Genomic DNA, 21142 nt, shown 5'->3' with positions numbered 1-21142 from the left:
CTTTGTATTATTGCATCATGGGCGGTTTCCATTGGAAGTATATGTTGTGACATGGTTATCACAACAGTGTTTTCCTGTGGAGACAAGGCCTTAAATGGTTGTTGTGATGGTACGTTTGTACTAGAGATGTCAGTTTTCAAAAAAACATCGATCCAACGATGTATCGATACGTGCCGATGCATCGAAGCAAAAAATCGATATTTTCGATACATCGGTTTTCCGACATCCCTAACCCTGCGAGGGTTTTGGCAAAGTCCAATTGAAGTTTCGCGGGCAATTTTTGTATAAACTTTTTGTATATAATATAATTGAAAACAAAATGTATAAGAATCGCAAATTTAATAAAGGTGCGAAACCCGCCAAAGATACCAAAGCTTCGGGGTCTATGGAAAATAAAAGGCCTTTGGGTTCGATTGATGAAAATGCATCGGTTAAGTTTGCTGTAAGTCTTGGATATGCAATTTTTGTACACATACTCACCTATGTACATATGGGCGATAAATATATTTAATAAACAAAACATTTCTGGTTTAGCGCACATCCTTAAATGTGNTGTTTAGAAGAAAATATGAAATCTTATATTTTTCCCCCAAATGGGGAGTCATTTCTTCCCGTTCTTCTTCTTATTCTACTGAGCTAAGGCAGTGTCAAATCGAGCTGTCACAACTGATACCACTTTGTATTATTGCATCATGGGCGGTTTCCATTGGAAGTATATGTTGTGACATGGTTATCACAACAGTGTTTTCCTGTGGAGACAAGGCCTTAAATGGTTGTTGTGACGGTACGTTTGTACTAGAGATGTCAGTTTTCAAAAAAACATCGATCCAACGATGTATCGATACGTGCCGATGCATCGAAGCAAAACATCGATATTTTCGATACATGGGTTTTCCGACATCCCTAACCCTGCGAGGGTTTTGGCAAAGTCCAATTGAAGTTTCGCGGGCAATTTTTGTATAAACTTTTTGTATATAATATAATTGAAAACAAAATGTATAAGAATCGCAAATTTAATAAAGGTGCGAAACCCGCCAAAGATACCAAAGCTTCGGGGTCTATGGAGAATAAAAGGCCTTTGGGTTCAATTGATGAAAATGCATCGGTTAAGTTTGCTGTAAGTCTTGGATATGCAATTATTGTACACATACTCATCTATGTACATATGGGCGATAAATATATTTAATAAACAAAACATTTCTGGTTTAGCGCACATCCTTAAATGTAGCCTCAGTTCAGAAAAAGACTCGACCAACTTCCACAACTGCAGTTGTAGCTGATGTGTGTACTTTAGAGGAGGGTGGGGGCAGCAGCGAAGAGAATATACCAGCTTCACAAGAAGCTACTCAACGCTATTTGTCACAACGTAGCATGATTGCCTCTTCACTAGGACGTACACAGTCGCGAAACTTAAGTGGCCGCCCACCAAAGAGCTACTTTGAATTAGTGCTTATTAAAGCTGGTGTGCTGTTGGATGAAGCTAACAATTTTGTGTTATGTAAGTACAAATATGCATAATGTAGCGCGGATTAATAACATTGAAATATAACAATAATATGTTTGTATGCATGTGCATATGCATTTTTCTTTGGACAGCTTGCGATCATATCTCGTTTGTCAATAAGTTTCGGGAAGTGTTTCTGAAATGTTCAAATTATAATGAAAATGCTGACATGTTTAAATCTGGTTTGAGCGAGGCTTTGTCCCCAAAATGCAAATATAGTTTAAAACTCTTAAGCGGCTGTACAATCAGTATTCCAGGCCATGACTCTGTTTATCAGTCTCAAGAGAGTATGATTGTAAACTTTCTAATGATAGACTTCTTGCGTGATGCTGTGGTAGATATCTTGCTAAATAAGACATCGGAAGCTGCCAAACAGAGGTAAATAATAAACCTTTCGTTAAGAATTAAAAATAACATGAGTTAGATTATTAACATTTGTAAGTATTTCTAATTTTGCAATAAATCTTTTTAGACAACCTGTTTTCCTAGCAAATGGTACAGTACCCTTTCTTCCTCTGCTCATAGCTCAACTGCGTCATGTTACGCAGTCGCATAGCACATTAATATATGAGCGAATCACGGGTATATTTAACGAAGCTAGTGAAGTGTCTAAACAGGATATCATCATGCATGCTGGGTTCATATTGGAAGCTAGTAAACACGATGGTTTTGTCCAAATGCTACTGTGAGTATTTAAATAATTTTGTATTATTTTAACGTAATTACTTTTGAGTTACCTACTTCGATCATTGCAAATACATAATATTTTATGCTCAATTATAACGTACCCTGAATTCTAAAATCTAAAAATAAAAAGCATCAGTTTCTTTTATTCCGACAATATTGCACATTAAAATTTCGAAATTGCGCAATATTGGATAGTTCCATCTGCTGTGGTTCAGAAATATAAAAAAAAAAAACAGAATTCAGGGGTACTTTATGACAAAAAAGCAACTTGGCCATTTCGGAATTTTATTTTGTTTATTACATTTTACACTTATATGTATGCATGTATATCGTTACCATAATATAGAAATACCCTTTTTTTGAAATTCAGTGTTTTACAAAATCGGTAGATTAGTCACTAAGGAACTATGTATGTACATACATATATAATAGAATTTGAAACTAACTACACGCTACATTAAATAAGTCAGCTTCCGTGCTTATTAAAAACCAGTGCTTCGAAGGAAATTACATTTTAATTTGTATTCTCTAGAGATAAATTGCCTCTGAATAAAGATTTGTTCAATGTGAGCTCGATTCAGTCGTTGGCAAATCTCAATCTAGGAAAAAGCATGCAGGAACAGCTGCGTCATCGAATATTGGACTACATAAAAGAGGAAGGTTTTGTGAACACGGTAATTGGGACTCTGTTGTTTTTTTGTTATAGCATCATAGTAAAGCGCTGTTTTTTTTATTAATTAATTCTAATAATTAGGCTCTGCCGTTATTGGTAAATCTTCTGCTGAAGTATTTGGCTGAGGCTAGTGATGAGGAAGTTACTGAGGTTAGTATGCCTATACTCGATTGATTGGTCAAGTACGAAGTATCTAAATATGTGTTAATTACATAATTACATTTACAGTTAGTCACCACTATACGTCAAATACTAGTGTGGCGCTTGAATACGCCAATGGAGCGCACAACACAGCTTGAACTTTTCAATTTCATCGAGCAAGCCTTCGTGCGCTCTAAAAAATTCTACACCATGTGGCAAAAGCTATTATCATTAGTGCCAGGCAGTCAATTTAAGTGTGTTTTAGTAAATTCAATTAACTGAATTATATCAACTTATTGCATACATATATTTTCCAGATCATTAGATTTCATAATGGTACTACTACTTATACATGTCAAAGAAGACAACTATATGTATATTGAGAATGTTGTGAGTTGGCATTACTTTTTTGTGAAACTACTTTATTTTAAAAACGTCTCTTGTTTTTGTTTTTGTCTTAGCTACGGCGTCGCATAAAACTGGAACATATAACAGTTGATATATTTATTGAAATGAAATCTGACTATGCCGCAGTTTTGGAACAACATACAGCTATTTTAATGCAATTGATGTATGATTTTCTAAGAGAGAAAAATAAAATAGTCGCAGAATTCGCGAAGGCTTCGTATGGGTAAGATAAATGTATAACATGAATGCTATTATCATGCAAAATTTAGCAGCAGCTGCAAGTACTCTCTTGCCTTATATGCGCTACATTATTTGCAGAATATTATTTCAAATATGTGATTCTATTCAACGCACTATTCTGAGAAGACTGCTTCAATTAACGTGCGATAAATCTACCCAAAATCTAACTAACCTGGCATTAAAATTACTAAGAGAATTGCAAAGAAAGTATCGCCCTGAAATACAGAATTGGGGTACGCTATTGATGGTATGTTAGAAAGATTTTAATGTATTTAAGATTCATTTATATCTACATGTCTACATATATGACGCTCTCTTTCATCAAGCCTTTGCTGGACCGGTTAAGCGAACTGACACTTTCCCAAACTCGCTTAGCAATGGAATTGCTCTGCTCTATTGCCTTTCCTCCACCACCCTTATCTGAGTGTACTGTACTGCAGGATCAACTAGATATGCTTTTGAAAAAACAAATAATAAACCACTCTGTGCAGTAAGTATGCAGTAAACAATATGTGTTTGTGGTTTTTCGACCAAGTTTTTTATTTTATTTTTTTTCTAAAGTGTCAAGAAGCAAGGTATCATTGGAAGTGTGCAGTTAATCGATTGCATGGCACGCATAGAAGACACCATAATTGAGCATGACGATTTTAACACTTCATATTCCAACGCCAGCTCACTGCCTGACGGACGGGGAAAAATGGCAGCTAACTTCATAAGTACCTACTACTATATTTTGGTTTCATGGAATTTACATCCGTTAATATAACGTTTTAGTGCTTGTCGAATCATCTGCTATACATTGTCCTGAATCCCTGGCATTATTTTACGATGAAATGGCATGTAGTTGTAGGTCTATGCCAAGTGAACGTGACACTTGTACACAATTGGACAAACCATATTTAATTTGGTTATGCGATGTTATGACTTTCTATTTTCAAAATAGTTTTGTAGCCGAACATTCACCCACGAACACATTGTAAGCTGTTATAATATCCGCTAATGGGGTTTTTATTTTTATGTTTTATTTTAAATTCCAGTGGAATTAATTTAACATATCAGAAATGCATAAACACTGTCGAGGACACTGAGAATATGGAGGAAAGTGAAGTGCCAAGTATTGCTATTAATATAGCAGAGTTGGTATTGAAACCGGGTACTGTGTATGTATAGCTTAGCTTGTTCGAGAATTATTTTTGCTTTTAGTTTACTTATTGTCTTTCTAAAATTTTTGTAGGTCTTCGTCATCAATTCTTATTCTGGCTCCTCTCTTTAATTTAGTGCGTTCGCTTCATCTGCAGCGTTATCAAGGCAGTTTGGAACAAATAAATGCATTACTCGGTTGCGCTATAATACTGCCATCTTTTTTCGACGAATCCAATACTGATGCCATATTTTACGATTACGACGAACAATTGCAAAAACGAATTTTGGATATATATTTTCATTGTGTGAATTGGATGCGCGAAACTGTGAGCTCATTTTCAACTCAGCAGGAATCGATGATACGTAACAAGGTATTTGACATTCATATATATTTATATTTAAAATTAATGCAATATCTTCATGCTCCGACTTATGTAAATATTTTCTAATTTCATTAGGTGTTACAACGTTTGAATGAGCTCATTGCCACCGAGGAAAAAGTGCGGTTATTATTAGACAAAGCGCCAGCGGATTATGTACCGCCACAAGCACAATTTATAACATCGAACACAGCATTCTCCAGCGAAAATTCGCAAGGCAAGTATGAGAAAAGGTTTTTTTGAGAGTAAGTCACGAATATATTTGGGAGACCACACAGTAATAGCAGTTTACCGATTTTTTTCTTACATCTGTGCTGAAAAGAGTTAAGGTTCAACTTAAGCAAAACCTGAATTGAACTTTCCACAGTGGTCGGAGAGGCCATGTTTTACGCGAATAATTAGGGCTCTTACGATTAGATAGATTGTCAGTTGACAGCTGTTAAATTAACGGTTAATTTCTTAAAAAATTAAGAAAATCTTCGAAAATCCCACTGATTATATTCACGAATTGTATGTCAAAAGAAAACTTTGTTTGACAATGACCTGTTGTTGTTGTTGTTGTTGTAGCGGCTACAACAACCCCGCCCAGATCGGTTGGTATCTCAGTCGTTGTCGTCAAGTTCCACTAACGGCAACCCTAGGAAGCGTGCAGCTTCTGTGGGGTTTGTCCACAGGGACAAGGCCGTTAGGGTTGTCGGGTTTTCCGGGCATGCGAAGAGATGTTTCGAGTCATGTGGGGTCTCTCCGCATGCCGGACACTCATTCGGCACATCCTCATTCAACCTACTCAAGTAGGAGTTCAACCTGTTGCAGTAGCCGGAAAGAAGTTGTGCGAGTGTTGTGCGTGTCTCCCGAGGCAGATGAAGCTCCGTTTGACAATGACCTAGTCCCCACCGGTTGTTTAAAGATATATAGATAGACACAGAGACTCATTCTGGGAAATATTTCGTGATTTTAGAGATTTTCGGGATTCTCGGAACTTGTCGATACAATAATCGATATTTTTATCGAGTTTGTTATCGGCACTTTTATCGCAATTGTTGATATTTTTGTCGATTTTGTAATCGATATTTTATCGATTTTCTTATCTATGTTTTTATAGATTTTGTTATCGATATTGATAATCTATTTTCTTATCGTTTTTTCGATTTTGTTGTCGAAATTTTTATCGATTATCTATCGATATTGTTATCGATTTTGATGTTGATCGAATTAGCTATCAATATTTTTATCGGTTTTGTTATCGATATTTTGATTGATGTTACTATGGATTTTGTTATCGATAGAGTATAAAGATAAAAATTAATTAAAGGAAAACAGAATAACATAACATAAAGGTAGGGGATCTAGATCGACAAAAGGCAAACAATATAACCTTAAGCAATAGCAGATATATATGTATGTATATATGTACATTGGTTATGTGACGAACTAGATATGTAACGTAATAGGCCTTTCGCACGAGGCGATTTTTCAGGCAACAAAAGTTGAATGCGGAGTTGAATGAGAAGTTGAAAGTGAAAAAGTTGCCATCCCCATTCAGACGAGGCGATTTTCGATTCAACTCGAATTGTTGTTTACATTATTTAAAATGAGTTTAAATCGCCAAATTTTATCAATTGGCGTAAATTTGGTAAGCCAAGCGTTGGTATAAGTGCTTTTAGCGAAGCTGAAAGATAAAATAAGAGTAAAAAAGTAAAAAAGAAAAAAAATATGTATACACAACAGTGTTGGCATTTTTTGGTACAATTGTACCTATTTGATACAATTTCATTTACAATATACTTTCCTACTACGCAGTACTTTTTAATACAATTTTGTAATGAATACTAAAAATATATAGCTCTGAAAATTCACAGCAAGAAATTTTTTGTATTCTCTTTTGTTCGTCAGTTCGTATTTACCTTTGTAAGTTTTGAAAAATGGCTTGAACGAACCAGTATAATACAGCCTAGGCAAATTTTTAAAGAAACTTTTCGATACTAAGTTTTATTAAAACAAAATGTCGAAGTCAACTTCATATAGAAAGAAAGTCTTCGTTAGTTATAAGAAGAGATTTTCTTAAATATAATACCTTTACGGCACTCACATATTGACAAGATTTACTATTTATTTTATTATTCTTTAATTTTAACTATCTGTTTATAAAATATAATGTATTCTTTAAGAAAAACTGTATAAACCCAAGATTAAATCTATGCGAAACATCCAAAAACCAACATACTTTCGTAAAAATTTCAAGCTTTATCAATATTCTTTAGTTTTTAGCCCATTCAATTTTAGTATAATAAAGTGCAAGTTTAAAGTAGCTGGGACTTACCGTTGAACTTGGCATTTTTTTTTGTCGACGATGTCAGTCATTTTCTTCCATACGAAGTGTGTTCGACGATTTTTTTATATGGAGAAAATTAGCAACACCTTCATCAAAGAAATCTTAAAAAACTTACTTATATTAAAATTTAATTGCTAAAAAACCGCACACTCAAAATAAATCTAGGAAATCGAATTAAAAAGCTCGAAATTTTTACGAAAGTGTGTTGTTTTTTTTTTTTAATGTTGGAAAAAGTTTGAACCTTGGATTTGTACGGCTTTTCTTAAAATATAAACCGTATTTTTACAAAAAATAATTAAAATTTAATAATATTAAGATAAATGGTCAAATCTTGTCGTAAAGTTTTGATAAGCACTTGAAATGCTATAAAAATGTCAAATTTTAGTACTGAATCCAAAGAAAATGGCCCGTAGTCATAGTCAAAATAAAGTCGACTTTAAAGTTAGTTGCAGCTTTTTTGACAGATATCCCATTGAAAATTGTCAAAAAGCTGCAACTAACTTTAAAGTCGACTTCATTTTGACTATGACTACGGGCCAGTGTCTCTTTTAACCATTAATATCAACTTAAATATGCTTTTTGTTAAGATGTATACCTGAAAATGTGTGCATACATATTTGCGTTAAATGCAGTACATGTGCACGTGGAATCAATTTGTAAAAGTGTAAAATACGTAAACGTATGTACATAAACAATAAAACTTTCTCATGAATACCATAAAATCATTGGTCTTGAAGGGAATGTACTAAGAAAATATATGAGCGAATTAAAAAGTGTATACAATTTATAGCCGAAAAGTACATTTTTTGTATAGATTTCGTACTGAAGGAACAATTTCATTTCCCAACACTGATACAGAATGTAAAGAAACACAGGGTTGCAAGGAAAAAAAGTTGAACGAGCTCAAAGTTGGCTGGCGACCAACTTTGTTGAAAGCGATTAGTTGAAAGGCCGTTCGGACGAGGCGATTTTTGCTTTCAACTAAAAGTTGCCTGAAAAATCGCCTCGTGCGAAAGCCCTATAAGTTTCACGTCTCCAGTGTGGCCCAGGCCTTTTTCGTTTTCTATTTCAGCGATCTAAATGTTTATTCCTCGTCTAACTTTTAAAGCACTTCATAAAAATAAATTATACTTAAATTTATCGATTTACATACTAAGAGATTGCGAACAGAATCATACATAAAACATAGTTGTGCCCCCAGATTAAAAAAATTCAACTTTTTTAAAGTGGGCCTACTTTTACTTTAAAATGCTATGTACATATATTTTTTCGAGGAAAAAAATGGCGCTATGGCTGCATAACCTCGAATATACGCGCGCTTTTGCGCATGTATAGGAGATTTGAAAAACCGGAGCAGATAGAGCAATTCGAATTCAAATCTATTAGAAATGGCTAGTCCTAGCTCAGAAAAATTTTCATGTTGGCCGGTGTTATTAATTGATTGCACTAAAATTTTGTATGTTTGTATTGCTGTATATTTTTCTTAAAAATAAAACTTCTATCTATCTATACATATGTAAATACGCCACAAGAAAATTTTGCAATCCCTTTTTTGATGGCACCGTTCGCTCAATTTCAATGAAACTCACACCAATTTAAAGGATATAACTTCCCTTAATCCAGAAATGTTAATCCCGATACATAAGGGGCGTGGCATCTGCCATATAGACTAAAATGTGTAAACCACTATGGGCTGGTTTCTCCAACTCAACTTAACTTAGTCAAGCCAAATTTCTTGACTTAGTCAAGAATAAGCTGTGTAAAACGTAGGCTAACTTTTGACTTAAGTCCGAAAAGTGGCTAAACTAAGTTAAGTTGAGTTGGAGAAATCAGCCCCATATCTCTAAAACCAATCCTGCTGATGAACTGAAACTTAGCACAGATGCATAGATTGTAAATACCCTACTTACGATGAAAAATGTTAGGTACTGGGAAAGTGGGCCTGGCACTTCCCATACAAACCGAAATTTTTAAATCGCATACATCTTGTATTGCTTATGTTATGGTCCTGAAATTTTACAAAGCAATTTATGTTATCAATACCGTAATTACGGCAAAAAGTGGTCGTTTTTGGAAAAGGGGGCGTGGCACCGCCCATTCTCATATCGGTTATCTCTGGAACCACTTATTATAATGTAATGGACTTTTATACACCTACATTTATATGTACATATATAGAATCGCAAGAATCTTTCAATTGAGAACCATTTCCTCCCAGATTTTAAAATCGCATTGAATAACTGTTATTTTGCGCAAATGTTTTTAGAAGGATGAGTGTGTTGGTCTTCCGATAGGTAGCCCAGGGATTAGAGCTATCCAAAAAAATCATATTTATGATCCGATTTGTTTCATTTTTAAAACACATAAAATTAACATAAAATTTGGTATAACTTGGTAGCCCAATCGTGTGATCAAAAAATATTGGGCTTTGGCCCAGTCTTGACAAAAATCCGAAATTGCCGTTAGAGAAGCAAATTTTACTTTTTGTTGTAAACCTTCAAGATACTTTCTCAACCGTCAACAATTCTGATGAAAAAAAAAGAATGAGGTTAGGTAGATATGGGCAATTTAGTTTTTAACCTGCAAGAGGCTCTCAGACAAATATAATCGAAAAACTTATTTACAGTCTGAATTGGTATATGTTTGTCATATTAGTCAGTGATGAATATCTCATCTATACATACATACGTACAATTACATATGCATATTTTTTATAAATGAAAATCGAGGTTCCTTTTTCGGTCTAATTTCAAAAGCTACTGAAGAATTCGGAGGAGGTAGCATTAGCATTAATTAATCCGATATTAACGTTCATAACTCGATTTTAGGTTTTCCTGTAAATTCGTTATAAATTAGCTCTGATCCAGTACTCCATGAACTTACAGGTTTTTACGCAAGCTTAAAGGAAGTTACAGGAAAAATGATCCCGTACTGCAAATTCCTCCAAAATCTTGTAAAGGAGAGCGGTTTTTCGGAGAGTTCTATAGAGTTGCAAGGTTTTATCCGAGCTTCTTCTTTTGGTAAAATCATGAAAAGTGTCAAACGTTCACAGGTTGAAGTTTTGACAGGAAAAATGCTTGTTTTGCCCCCGTACTTTTCGTTATTACTTACTTTTTACTCTCACTTCAGAGAGTAATTTGGCTGTTTGACATTTTTACAGGATTTAACACGAAAAGTATTGGATCAGAGCTATTACGGTGGTGGACTTCAAAATATTAATTCGCGTGAAGGAGTTAGTATTGGTGGCAGGTAAAATTCAAAAGTGTATGAAAAAAGTTGTCAAATTTCTACAACTGGGCGGTACTAGTTATTATAATTATCCCTTAAATGTATCTACACCTCAATTTGCTATATTTGTAATATTACTATATACAGTCAACCTCAAATATCTAGGCGCAGAGACTTTTTATATTATTTTTTATACTACAAAACAAAAAAACTTGATAATTGTGAACTATCTGAGTGGATAAAATTGCAGCCTTAACTAAATATTAATTTTGGTTGTTGGATTTTACAAGTTAAGGGTGTTCTGTCTCTCAATGCTACCCTGATCAGGGTATAATTTCAAGGATGACCCCTCAACATACCCCCCGTAAGCCTCTGGCAAAAGGAAGGCCTACTATATCACTTCAAATGCTTTTATTATATTTCAGATTTTTCACTCGATTTGTTCAAATAAATTTAAGTGAAAGGTATTAAATTTTAAGAAAAAAACAATTGATTATTTTTTATGCATACCGCCCATTGTCTAGGCCCGAATTTATTTTGTTTTAAATATATCAAAACGCACCCTTAAATAGAGGTATTTATATATCAAAAATTCAGAAAAACTTTAGAAACAAAAAATGATATGTATTCAAAACCGGTTTGACATTTTTTTTTTATTGTAGTTCTAATCAATAGTAATACATCAGTAGCAAGTACGCAAATTTCCAACCCACCTTAAGGGGTGAAATCTCTCACTCTCCTCTCCTTTATACCTAAAAAGTTAAAAGCAAATTTTTTTCGAGGTCAAAAATTGAAGAGCTCGAGAAAAACGTTTGTTCTTATTCATGTACTCTTCCGAATGCAACTTGACGCATTAAAAAATTACAAGATGTCGGCCAGAAACCCAAAAAAACATCAATAGTACAGATTAAAATGCTTGTAACAATAAAAAAAAGTAATCAACTTAGAATATTTTTACTGTGTTTACTCAAATTGTAGCTACTACACACCCTTTAAAATATCACATGGTAGGTTACCGAAATGCAACATGACAGCTAATATGTCGATAAGCTAGACGAATTTTGAAAAATCATCCGACTCTTTTTCAGGATTTCTATAAAATTTTCGACTAAGCAGTTTTGTAGCCCATTTAATTTTATAGTACAACATAGTGCAAGTTGCAAGTCGCTAAAGATTACTGTCCCCTAGATAATCTCTTCCAAAATCATTTACGAGCATTACAAAAAAAAAGTTATTAAAATTGGCAAAATATTGAACCCTGTAGCCATTTTCGAAAGAAATTTGTCGAAAAATCCCCACTATATCCCAGCTATATTTTCCCAGCTATATCCAAATAACATGCATTTTAGTGGGTGCACTTTTTTCACATCTCGAAAAACCGGAACTTGGTTATATCTATAAACTATTTTAGCATCTTATATTTTTACTATATATTGAGACAGCCGAAAATTTTACATATGGATAAGTACATAGGAAGTAACCATTCTGATTTGGGTCCCAGGGCACAGAATTATAATTGGAAATTGCAGGGCTAAATGAATTGGATAGACGGGGTATCCTCGATGCTCCTGGGAGAGCATAGGAGTTCCTTTGGCAACTAGTCGGTTTTTCTCCGCGGACGTGGAAGAGGCGCTTCTGCTGCTGGATAAGCGTCAGCTCTCGATTCTTACAGGTGTACTGATCGGACGCTATTCTTTAGGAACTCATGCGGTGGAGCTTGACATCGCCAGCTGCAGCTGCTTGAAGAACGCGGTGGATGCTTACGCAGATAAACTAGCACACAAATACGCATAATAATTTTAGCCTTACAGATGCCAGTAATGCGGATAAACGAGCCGCAAGGTCGTGGGTTGGAGACCCACGGCCAGTAGAATTTTCATTTATTTCGTTTTCGCTCTTTTTTTTTGAGTTCTATATTTTTTTAAACTGCTTTCAGTTAGTTGTTGTTGACTTTTTAATAAAATTCAACTCTAAAAATTTAAATTAACTATTAGTAAAATAAAAAATGTGATATAAAATAAAGCAAATGAAAATAAAATAAAGTAAAATTAAATATATAAATCAAATAAAATAAAGAAAAATAAAAAAAATAAAAAAAAATAGATAATAACAACAAACAACTTTTTCGCAATCGCCCCAACCGAGAATCGAACCTGGCAGCTACAGGCTTTTAGCCTGGAAACCCACCTGCTTTCTTTGCTTACTTGTACAAAAGACAACAGCTGACCGTTAATACCAGCGTTGATATCGAAAATTCCCCGGATCAGAGTTAATTTCCAAAAATTTCGTGCATTTGTTCGGCTGCTTATGCGCATTTTAAAGAGGAAAATGCATGAGTCGAAGCAAATAAAGGCTGTTTATGCAAATAAGCGAGCCCGTTTGTCAACCGTATAATCTATTCTTACTGGCTGGTGGATCAAAGAAATTGGAAATAGCAGTAAATAATCAACGAACTTTTTTTGGGGTCTTTATATTCTACACTTGACTGTATGCATGGCAAATTCTTAATGAATACTTATACGTATGTACAGTGACGAACAAAAGTGTTGATGCGGAGAATTTTTCGCAGTGTATGCAAAGTTTTTTATTCTACTTATTTTTGGTTTTTTTTATTCTAAAAATATAGTTCATTCAAAAAATTTTTTCAGGTAGTTTCTTACATACAAAAAGCTTCGCAAAAAAACCATTTGCCGTTCGGAGGCGGCGTAAAAAGGTAGTTCCCAAAAATTGTGTTTTAACATCACAAATCGGAGGAGGAGCTTAGCCAAACCCTTATAAAAATGATAGCTTCAATTATTTATTTTTAACAGGCTTCACAAAAAGGAGAAGGTTATCAATTCGCCGGGAATAAATTTTTTTATGTATGTTACCGCTTAACTTTGGACCACGTTAAACGCTTTCTATAATTCTGTTTTTTTTTTAATGAAAGGTGTTACCTCACAGGTGGTCCCATACTAATTTGGTTTAAATTCGTTCATTGGATGATGAAGAAATGAACGATAATCTTAAATTTTTATATGAGAATTGAAGTCGGTTTTGTTTTTTCCTTAACCCTCTACGACTGACAGACACCGAAGGTTCGACATTTTTCCCGAGCTTCAATAACATTGATTACTAAAAATGCCTATTTTTCGACACATAGTTTATTTCATTTATGAGTACCTAAAATATTGATAGAATTTCCAGTTTAAATCGAAGAATGTTTATTCATAAATTTCTTATAGTNACGATAATCTTAAATTTTTATATGAGAATTGAAGTCGGTTTTGTTTTTTCCTTAACCCTCTACGACTGACAGACACCGAAGGTTCGACATTTTTCCCGAGCTTCAATAACATTGATTACTAAAAATGCCTATTTTTCGACACATAGTTTATTTCATTTATGAGTACCTAAAATATTGATAGAATTTCCAGTTTAAATCGAAGAATGTTTATTCATAAATTTCTTATATATATTTTTTGATCTGGAAAATTGTTGTCTGGGAGACTACACGTCAATATAATAGGGAAACTTCGGTCACGTCAGTAGCAGCGGGTTAAAATTTACTTGTTTGTTTTTGCTTTTTATTCCATTCCTTCGCAGCTCGCAGTAAGCCAACGGCATCAACAAAAGCTACACAACAAAAGGATCCAAATGACAAAGACTTAAACTCCGAGTCCATAGTTTTCAATGACACACACGTAGGCAACGTAACTAACGAAGCCAATGCTACCTTCAAATTGGCAAACATTGGGCGCTTTAAAAACACGGACAATAAGAAAAGATTCGATGTCCTATATAGACCACGGGAAGTATACAGGTAACAAGATTCGGTTTAAATATGTTTGTATGTGTTTGTTTTCACAATCGGGTTTCAACGATAATTTTCAGACAAATGGATTCCGACATCATGTTGATATTACGTGAAGAATTAGTTGTGAAATATCCATTACCATTACAAGATATTGGCAAACGAATTGGTTTGCTTGAATTGCGCTTCATTTTAAACGATTTAGTCTGCAAATTAGAATCGATTACTGGTGCGCAAAAATTGCAGAATGAGCAGCCATCACAGCATATCGCTAAACCAGAATATTTTATGTACGACTTATCCAAGTTTCTGCAAACAATTGTGGAGAGAATGTCAAGGGTATGCAAATCCACCAAAAATAGGTCTTATACAATATTTTTATAAAACAAATGGTATAGGAGTTTTTCAATTTTATTTTTAAGCAGTTATCAACAGAGATTATCAAACAATTGGAAAGTGTAAAATACGTTTATAGCAATGGCGACCTTTTCACCACTGAGTTTAATTACATAAAACTCTGTTTCAATATGTGCGTACGTTTGTTAGCAGTTTTCTTTTCGTGGACGCAATTTAGTGATGGAAACGCCACGGAGGCACTCTTGAAAGGTAATTTTGCTTAAGTGCACTTGATCCTATTTTTGCATGGTTGATTGGTGTTTACACAATTTCGAACATATTCACTTATTTATACCAGTTTGCAAGTGAAACATCTAAGAAAATAACAAAAAGGCTGTTCAGAATCTTGAGCATATGCTAATATGTACACGGTTGTCATGGCAACCAGCATAAAATTTGGAAATGCAATTTAAACTGCAGATCCAATGCCATATCCACAACATCCTGAACAGCCCCAATATTTTCCAGTTAGGTTATACATAAGAAGTATGCAAATAAGTCTGCAGTTTTCATTCTGATCATATAACAATATACGCGTTATTTGCTAAACTAAAAACTATTTAAAAAATAACGTTTGAGATCAGTCAATAGGTTTGTTTTTTTACATTTTCGGGAAAATGAGCGTTATTATGGAATGCTCTCACAAAAGTGCATAAACTACCCTGAACCACGGGAACACAAAAAAAAACCATTTTCGTCAATGTTATTGTGGCTTATTAACATTAAAACCATTTTCGTGCCCGAAGTCGCCCAGACTATTTATCCAAAAATAGGAGAGGCTTAATAATACAGTGCTAGGAAAAAAACGGAGTACACTCGAGACAAAACTTTGAACAGGTTTTTGGTAGGGTCGAATACAACATAAAAACGTTGCTTATAGTCCCTGAACCCTCCATGCGTTATACCCGAGCGCACTTGTGCACAAAGGTGGTTTGTAACAGCCTAAATCAATCGAGGCGGCGGCTGTAGTGTAGTGGTTAGAAGTTCTCGGCCAACATCAAAAATCGGCAGGCAATGGCAAATCTCCGAGTGTGTTTCTGCTATGGAAAACATCTTATATAATCCCCGTTTGGAGTCGGCGTTAAACTGTGGGTCGCTCCCCTTGGTGTGACAACATCATGGCACACGCCATATATCAGATTAGAATCTCGGTCAAGCACTAACATATTGTGTAAAAGCCAATCTATTATTATTATGTAAAATTGGCGGTGGTGTTGGAGTAAAACGGCAACCACGGCCCCTCCCATATAACGGCATTTTCGAAAATGCACAAACTGCGATATTTGCGCAACAGCTGGATCCAAGTTATTGAAATTTTGAATATGTGATAAAATTTGGGAAAAAATAACACAAGTATGAAATGCTTGGTAATGGGCGTGGCCCTGCCCACCTATGATCAAATGGTGTATCTCAGTAGCCACCTTACCAATCCAAACCAAACTTGGATAGTTTAAAGAAATAAAAGACTGCGATAAATCAGTAACCACTGAAACTACTTCGCACAATATCGATGTTTGTGATAATCTTTAGCTCTAAATGAGGTTGTTAAACTTTTTTTTTTGACAAATGGGCGTGGCACCACCCACTTTTGACTGGATACGTATGTGTATCTTCGTAAGCAATTTATCAATTTCTGCCAAACACANATATCGATGTTTGTGATAATCTTTAGCTCTAAATGAGGTTGTTAAACTTTATTTTTTGACAAATGGGCGTGGCACCACCCACTTTTGACTGGATACGTATGTGTATCTTCGTAAGCAATTTATCAATTTCTGCTGTACTGTGTNTTTTTTGACAAATGGGCGTGGCACCACCCACTTTTGACTGGATACGTATGTGTATCTTCGTAAGCAATTTATCAATTTCTGCCAAACACAGTACAGTTAAAAGCCATATGTTGGAAACATTTTTAATCGGACTAAAACTTCGCCCACTTTCCATGTAACGGTTAATTTTAGAAATACGATAACTCCAATATTTCAATAACTAAGGACCCTAATTTATTCCAAGTTAATACTTACAACAATCACTTAGGAAGAAATAAGAGCTGACTTCCAAAACGTAACAATACAATCGGGCTGTTCAGGATGTTGCGGAAGTGGTCTTGGATTTGCAGTTATTGTTGTGAGTTTACAAATGCAACGAATATGCAAGTTCCAAAGCATATGCACAAGATCTTGAACAGCCCTAATGTTTCGATACCGGTCTACTGCGTCAATTAAACTGTTTGTATGGTAGATACATATATATTTTTCCTAATAAACCCAATCGTGGTTCGAAGCTCAATTATAATATTAAAAATAAAATGTTAATAATGACAAATTCGTAGTTTAGGAAGAGCCTGCCTGAATCTATACAATAAACAACAATTCCGCTGTCAGGTATTAAATAGCGGCAAATCAGTTGCACTTGATTGTAGTAGGTTGAAGAAGAGTAGGAATTAGCAACAAGAGTTTAGGGGGTGTTTATAGCTCAGTGGTTAACGCTTCTGACTTTGCACATCGATGACGCGGGTTCGATCCCTGCTGAAATATTAGAAGTCTGATGAGGAGATGGGATGATCTCCGAAATAGCAGCTATAACTTCTACCGCTTAGACTTTCTTGCTTTTTCCATTTTCCCTAATAAACTCAATCGTGGTACAAAGCTCAATAACAATATTAAAGTTAAATAGGTTTATTTTGTCAATTTCAACTCTAAAATCACCACAAACAATTATTTTGTTAATGTGAAGTACTACATTAAGCGTAATGCAATCAGTATACATTGTCAACAATCGATGGTCGCTTACAGAACCGATTTCTGAAAGTAAAAATTTCAAAACTGTAACTGAAGTACCAAGTACCACTAAAAAATAACCTTATTCAATCAAAATGAATTCGTATGAAAAGAAAACTAATTTCAAGCATAATCATCTAATGCACATTCTAAGTGAAAAAGAGCCGAAAAATGTACGAATGTATCCTCAATATAAACACTGTTACAGAGAATATGAAACAGAAGTTGAAAACGCACATAAAAGTGTACTATTAGATAATAAGTAGTTTGAAGTTAAAAAAAAAAGTACACAAATTTTTAGTGAAATAAAATTGTGTTAAGTAGTGTACCAAGATACATGTATACTACATTAACATTTACAGATTCTCTGCTTGTTCTATTGGCTAATACCCAGAGACAAAGTCTGTGCAAAAAGTCTTTGGCAGATGTTGCAGCCGCAGCATTTAATGTGATGCTTAAATACGAAGTTTCTGTTACCGATTTGAAAACTGCTGTACATTTACAAGACTTGCTAAAAATTCTAAAGCGTTTTTCCAGCAAAACCGAGAGTAGTAAGACCAATGAGTTGGAGCAACGCAAGGCATTGATTGAAAAACAAGAAAAGGATATACGTAAGTAAACAATACAAATAACTCACGTACATACATATGTACATACAATGATGCTGCTTCCCTTTACACCAAGATTTTCTGAAATTTTAAAACATGAAAAAAATTTCCTAGGTGGTTTGTGCAAGAAATTCTTGCAGCGAAAGTGGTTCAGCTACGAAGGTCTAGCAGAGAAGGGCGGCACATGCAACATATATTTAGATATACTAGTAAAAGGTTTTCTCAAAAATTCTGATTTTCGTCGATTGGGTACCGTTCTACGTGCTTTAATAGACGAATGCAAGCAACTTAAAGGCAATGACAGCGCACTCAAATCCTTTCCAAACTTTAAAAAGTAAGTAATAGCTACAAATAAATAATTTATGTGAAATGACTAACCTATTACTAATTTTAGAGCAAATTTTCCAATACTTTTTCGTGCTATGTGCGAATCAACGGTTGGTTATCTGTGTGAGTTAATAAATAAAACTGCCACACAGAGGGATGATAAAATGAAAATGTGGGATAAAAGTTGTGAGCTGTTCAATATACTGCTTGACATTGTTAAGGCTTTAGATGTGCCACGAAATTTTCAACTATTTACAAAGGTACTTTCACAAATTAACTTTTTAAATTTAATAAAATTTACTTTTCCTCTCTTGACTCTTATTTTTCTCATGCAATACCTGTTATGAATTAACTTTTTCATTAAATCGCAGAATTTGGGTAGCGTTTTCCACTTGTAAACTCTAGATAACAGCTATTTTTGGTTCCTGATTTCATTATTTTGTTCGATTTTATTTTAAGTTATTTTATTTTATCTGTACTTTTTATCAATTTTTGAATAGTAAAATTCGTATCTGCTGTTTACAGTACTCGCATCAGTTTCTGAAGCTTCTTCTTCAGCATGGTCTTGAGGCTATTAATCAAACATTACGTGATGATCCCGGTCGAGTTAGTGAATTTTTAAAAAGTCTACAAACAGTAACCCGTTTTCTTCATAATATTTGCTGTCATTCAAAGGTAAGCATTAAACTACGACACTCGGGTCTACGTAACCGGAACGACCCAGATTTATATCTGGTGAAAGACTGCCACTTCAGCAACACTCCTCAAAAATTCTTTGGGGAATATGTATACCTTTACAACAACAACATTAAACTCTTGGGATATTATGCGACATAAAACGGCTATTCTGTAATAGCACGGATTAAATATTCTCAAAAAGAAGTTGCATATGACTTCGGTACTCAACAATAATGTGGGGTAGCCAGAGGGGATTGGTCCCCCTACCCTCTTCCCTCTTTCTTAATGAACTACTATTTTTTACTTTAGATTTACTAACACAAAACCATTTGATGCTACTGATTTAAAGTTTCTTCAAACCGTGCGAAAATACAAANGCAGCAGGTTAAACTCCTACTTGAGTAGGTTGAATGAGGATGTGCCGAACGAATGTCCGGCATGCGGAGAGACCCCACATGACTCGAACCATCTCTTCGCATGCCCGGAAAACCCGACAACCCTAACGGCCTTGTCCCTGTGGACAGATCCCACAGAAGCTGCACGCTTCCTAGGGTTGCCGTTAGTGGAACTTGACGACAACGACTGAGATACCAACCGATCTGGGCGGGGTTGTTGCAGCCGCTACAACAACAACAACAACAACAACAAACTCAGATTTACTAGATCAGTTCGTTTTCTCGAAAAAAAACTTTTCAGGATCCAAAAATCTCAGTATAGCGGCACATTTTTTCTCCAAGTTTGGAAAACTTGTCGTTTCTTTTACCTATATTTATTGAAAATAGCATTCAAAGCAAATATAAACCAAAACACGATGAATTTTCAAAATTTGGAGAAAAAAATTTGGCCGCTATACTAAGATTTTGGGATAGTGAAAATTTGTTTTCTCGATAACACGAATTGGTCTAGTAAATCTGAGTATGAGGCATTGTTCGTATGGGCAACAGCTATCAAACCTGATATATGCGCACTCTAGGTTTTCTTTTTGTTGCACAGTGTTATAATGAACTATACATATTTTCATAACTAAATAAGGCAAACAATTTTCAGGAAAATAATTGTGAATATTATCTTAAAACCAGGTGTAGTTAAACATACAGTGTTGCTCAGATAAATATAACAAATATTAAAAAAAGTTTTTCAAATTAGCACAAAATCTCAACAAAGGTATATTTGTGTTAAAAAGTGTTGATTCACGAATAAAAGTATTGAAATTCTCTCAATATTTAGTGTGTCTCCAATGAGCCTTTATATCGGTAGAAATCTTTGCCGACATCGAGTTTATTGGAGTTTAGCACCATTGAACCGTTATTTTGTTTTTGCACTGGTCTAAGGTTGCCTCTTTCAATTCTATCTTCTATTATATTTCCGGACAACTTCAAAGTTGTTATTATATATATATATANGTCTAAGGTTGCCTCTTTCAATTCTATCTTCTATTATATTTCCGGACAACCTCAAAGTTGTTATTATATATATTTAGATTTAAACAGAAAGAGAGAAAGGGACTTCAATATCCTTGATAATATTGTTATTTAATACTAACAGGTCTATTCTGCACGTTACCGCAGATTTTGTAACCGGAAAATTTTATTGCCAAAAAATGTTACCTGTTCTTGTCACCGCGATTCTAGAATCTAAGCTAAGAAGAGTTGTGGAAATTCTGACGTTGCATATTTCACGGGGCAATACTTTGTTGTCAGCTTATTTTTATTACCAGCGCAGAATAGGCTTGTAAAAGTGTTCTTCTTTGCCTTATTGCAGAGCACACAGACATTTTAAAAAATGGGACTAGCAACCAAAGGAAGCGGAATAGTTCTTTAGTTC

General features: G+C 34.6%; 1 protein-coding gene across 2 annotated transcripts in view; it reads left to right on the top strand.

The window, feature by feature from the left end:
• Positions 1 to 225: 225 nt before the first annotated feature.
• The window catches only part of Fancd2 (Fanconi anemia complementation group D2), a 22611-nt gene continuing 1694 nt past the window's right edge, over positions 226 to 21142 (top strand). Inside the window, exons 1-23 of one of the 2 annotated variants that reach the window (XM_017615556.1) lie at positions 226 to 442; positions 1210 to 1498; positions 1597 to 1882; positions 1977 to 2189; positions 2724 to 2865; positions 2946 to 3014; positions 3093 to 3259; positions 3323 to 3395; positions 3467 to 3636; positions 3732 to 3900; positions 3980 to 4143; positions 4215 to 4369; positions 4428 to 4629; positions 4691 to 4813; positions 4888 to 5167; positions 5255 to 5393; positions 14322 to 14538; positions 14610 to 14868; positions 14955 to 15135; positions 18068 to 18316; positions 18428 to 18647; positions 18708 to 18900; positions 19166 to 19315. In XM_017615556.1, coding sequence (XP_017471045.1) covers positions 320 to 442; positions 1210 to 1498; positions 1597 to 1882; positions 1977 to 2189; positions 2724 to 2865; positions 2946 to 3014; positions 3093 to 3259; positions 3323 to 3395; positions 3467 to 3636; positions 3732 to 3900; positions 3980 to 4143; positions 4215 to 4369; positions 4428 to 4629; positions 4691 to 4813; positions 4888 to 5167; positions 5255 to 5393; positions 14322 to 14538; positions 14610 to 14868; positions 14955 to 15135; positions 18068 to 18316; positions 18428 to 18647; positions 18708 to 18900; positions 19166 to 19315 — 4233 coding nt within the window. In that variant the 5' untranslated portion in view covers positions 226 to 319. Of the gene's footprint in view, positions 443 to 904; positions 1118 to 1209; positions 1499 to 1596; positions 1883 to 1976; positions 2190 to 2723; positions 2866 to 2945; positions 3015 to 3092; positions 3260 to 3322; positions 3396 to 3466; positions 3637 to 3731; positions 3901 to 3979; positions 4144 to 4214; positions 4370 to 4427; positions 4630 to 4690; positions 4814 to 4887; positions 5168 to 5254; positions 5394 to 14321; positions 14539 to 14609; positions 14869 to 14954; positions 15136 to 18067; positions 18317 to 18427; positions 18648 to 18707; positions 18901 to 19165; positions 19316 to 21142 lie in introns of those variants that run through there. The other variant, XM_017615555.1, reaches the window with a different exon arrangement.

The sequence above is a fragment of the Rhagoletis zephyria genome, unplaced genomic scaffold (assembly GCF_001687245.7).
Source record: "Rhagoletis zephyria isolate East Lansing unplaced genomic scaffold, Rhagoletis_zephyria_1.1 Rzeph_scaffold_01031, whole genome shotgun sequence".
In the NCBI taxonomy this organism is placed as follows: domain Eukaryota; kingdom Metazoa; phylum Arthropoda; class Insecta; order Diptera; family Tephritidae; genus Rhagoletis; species Rhagoletis zephyria.
Note: the sequence above shows the minus strand (reverse complement) of the source record. Positions and strands in the feature narration are given on the sequence as shown.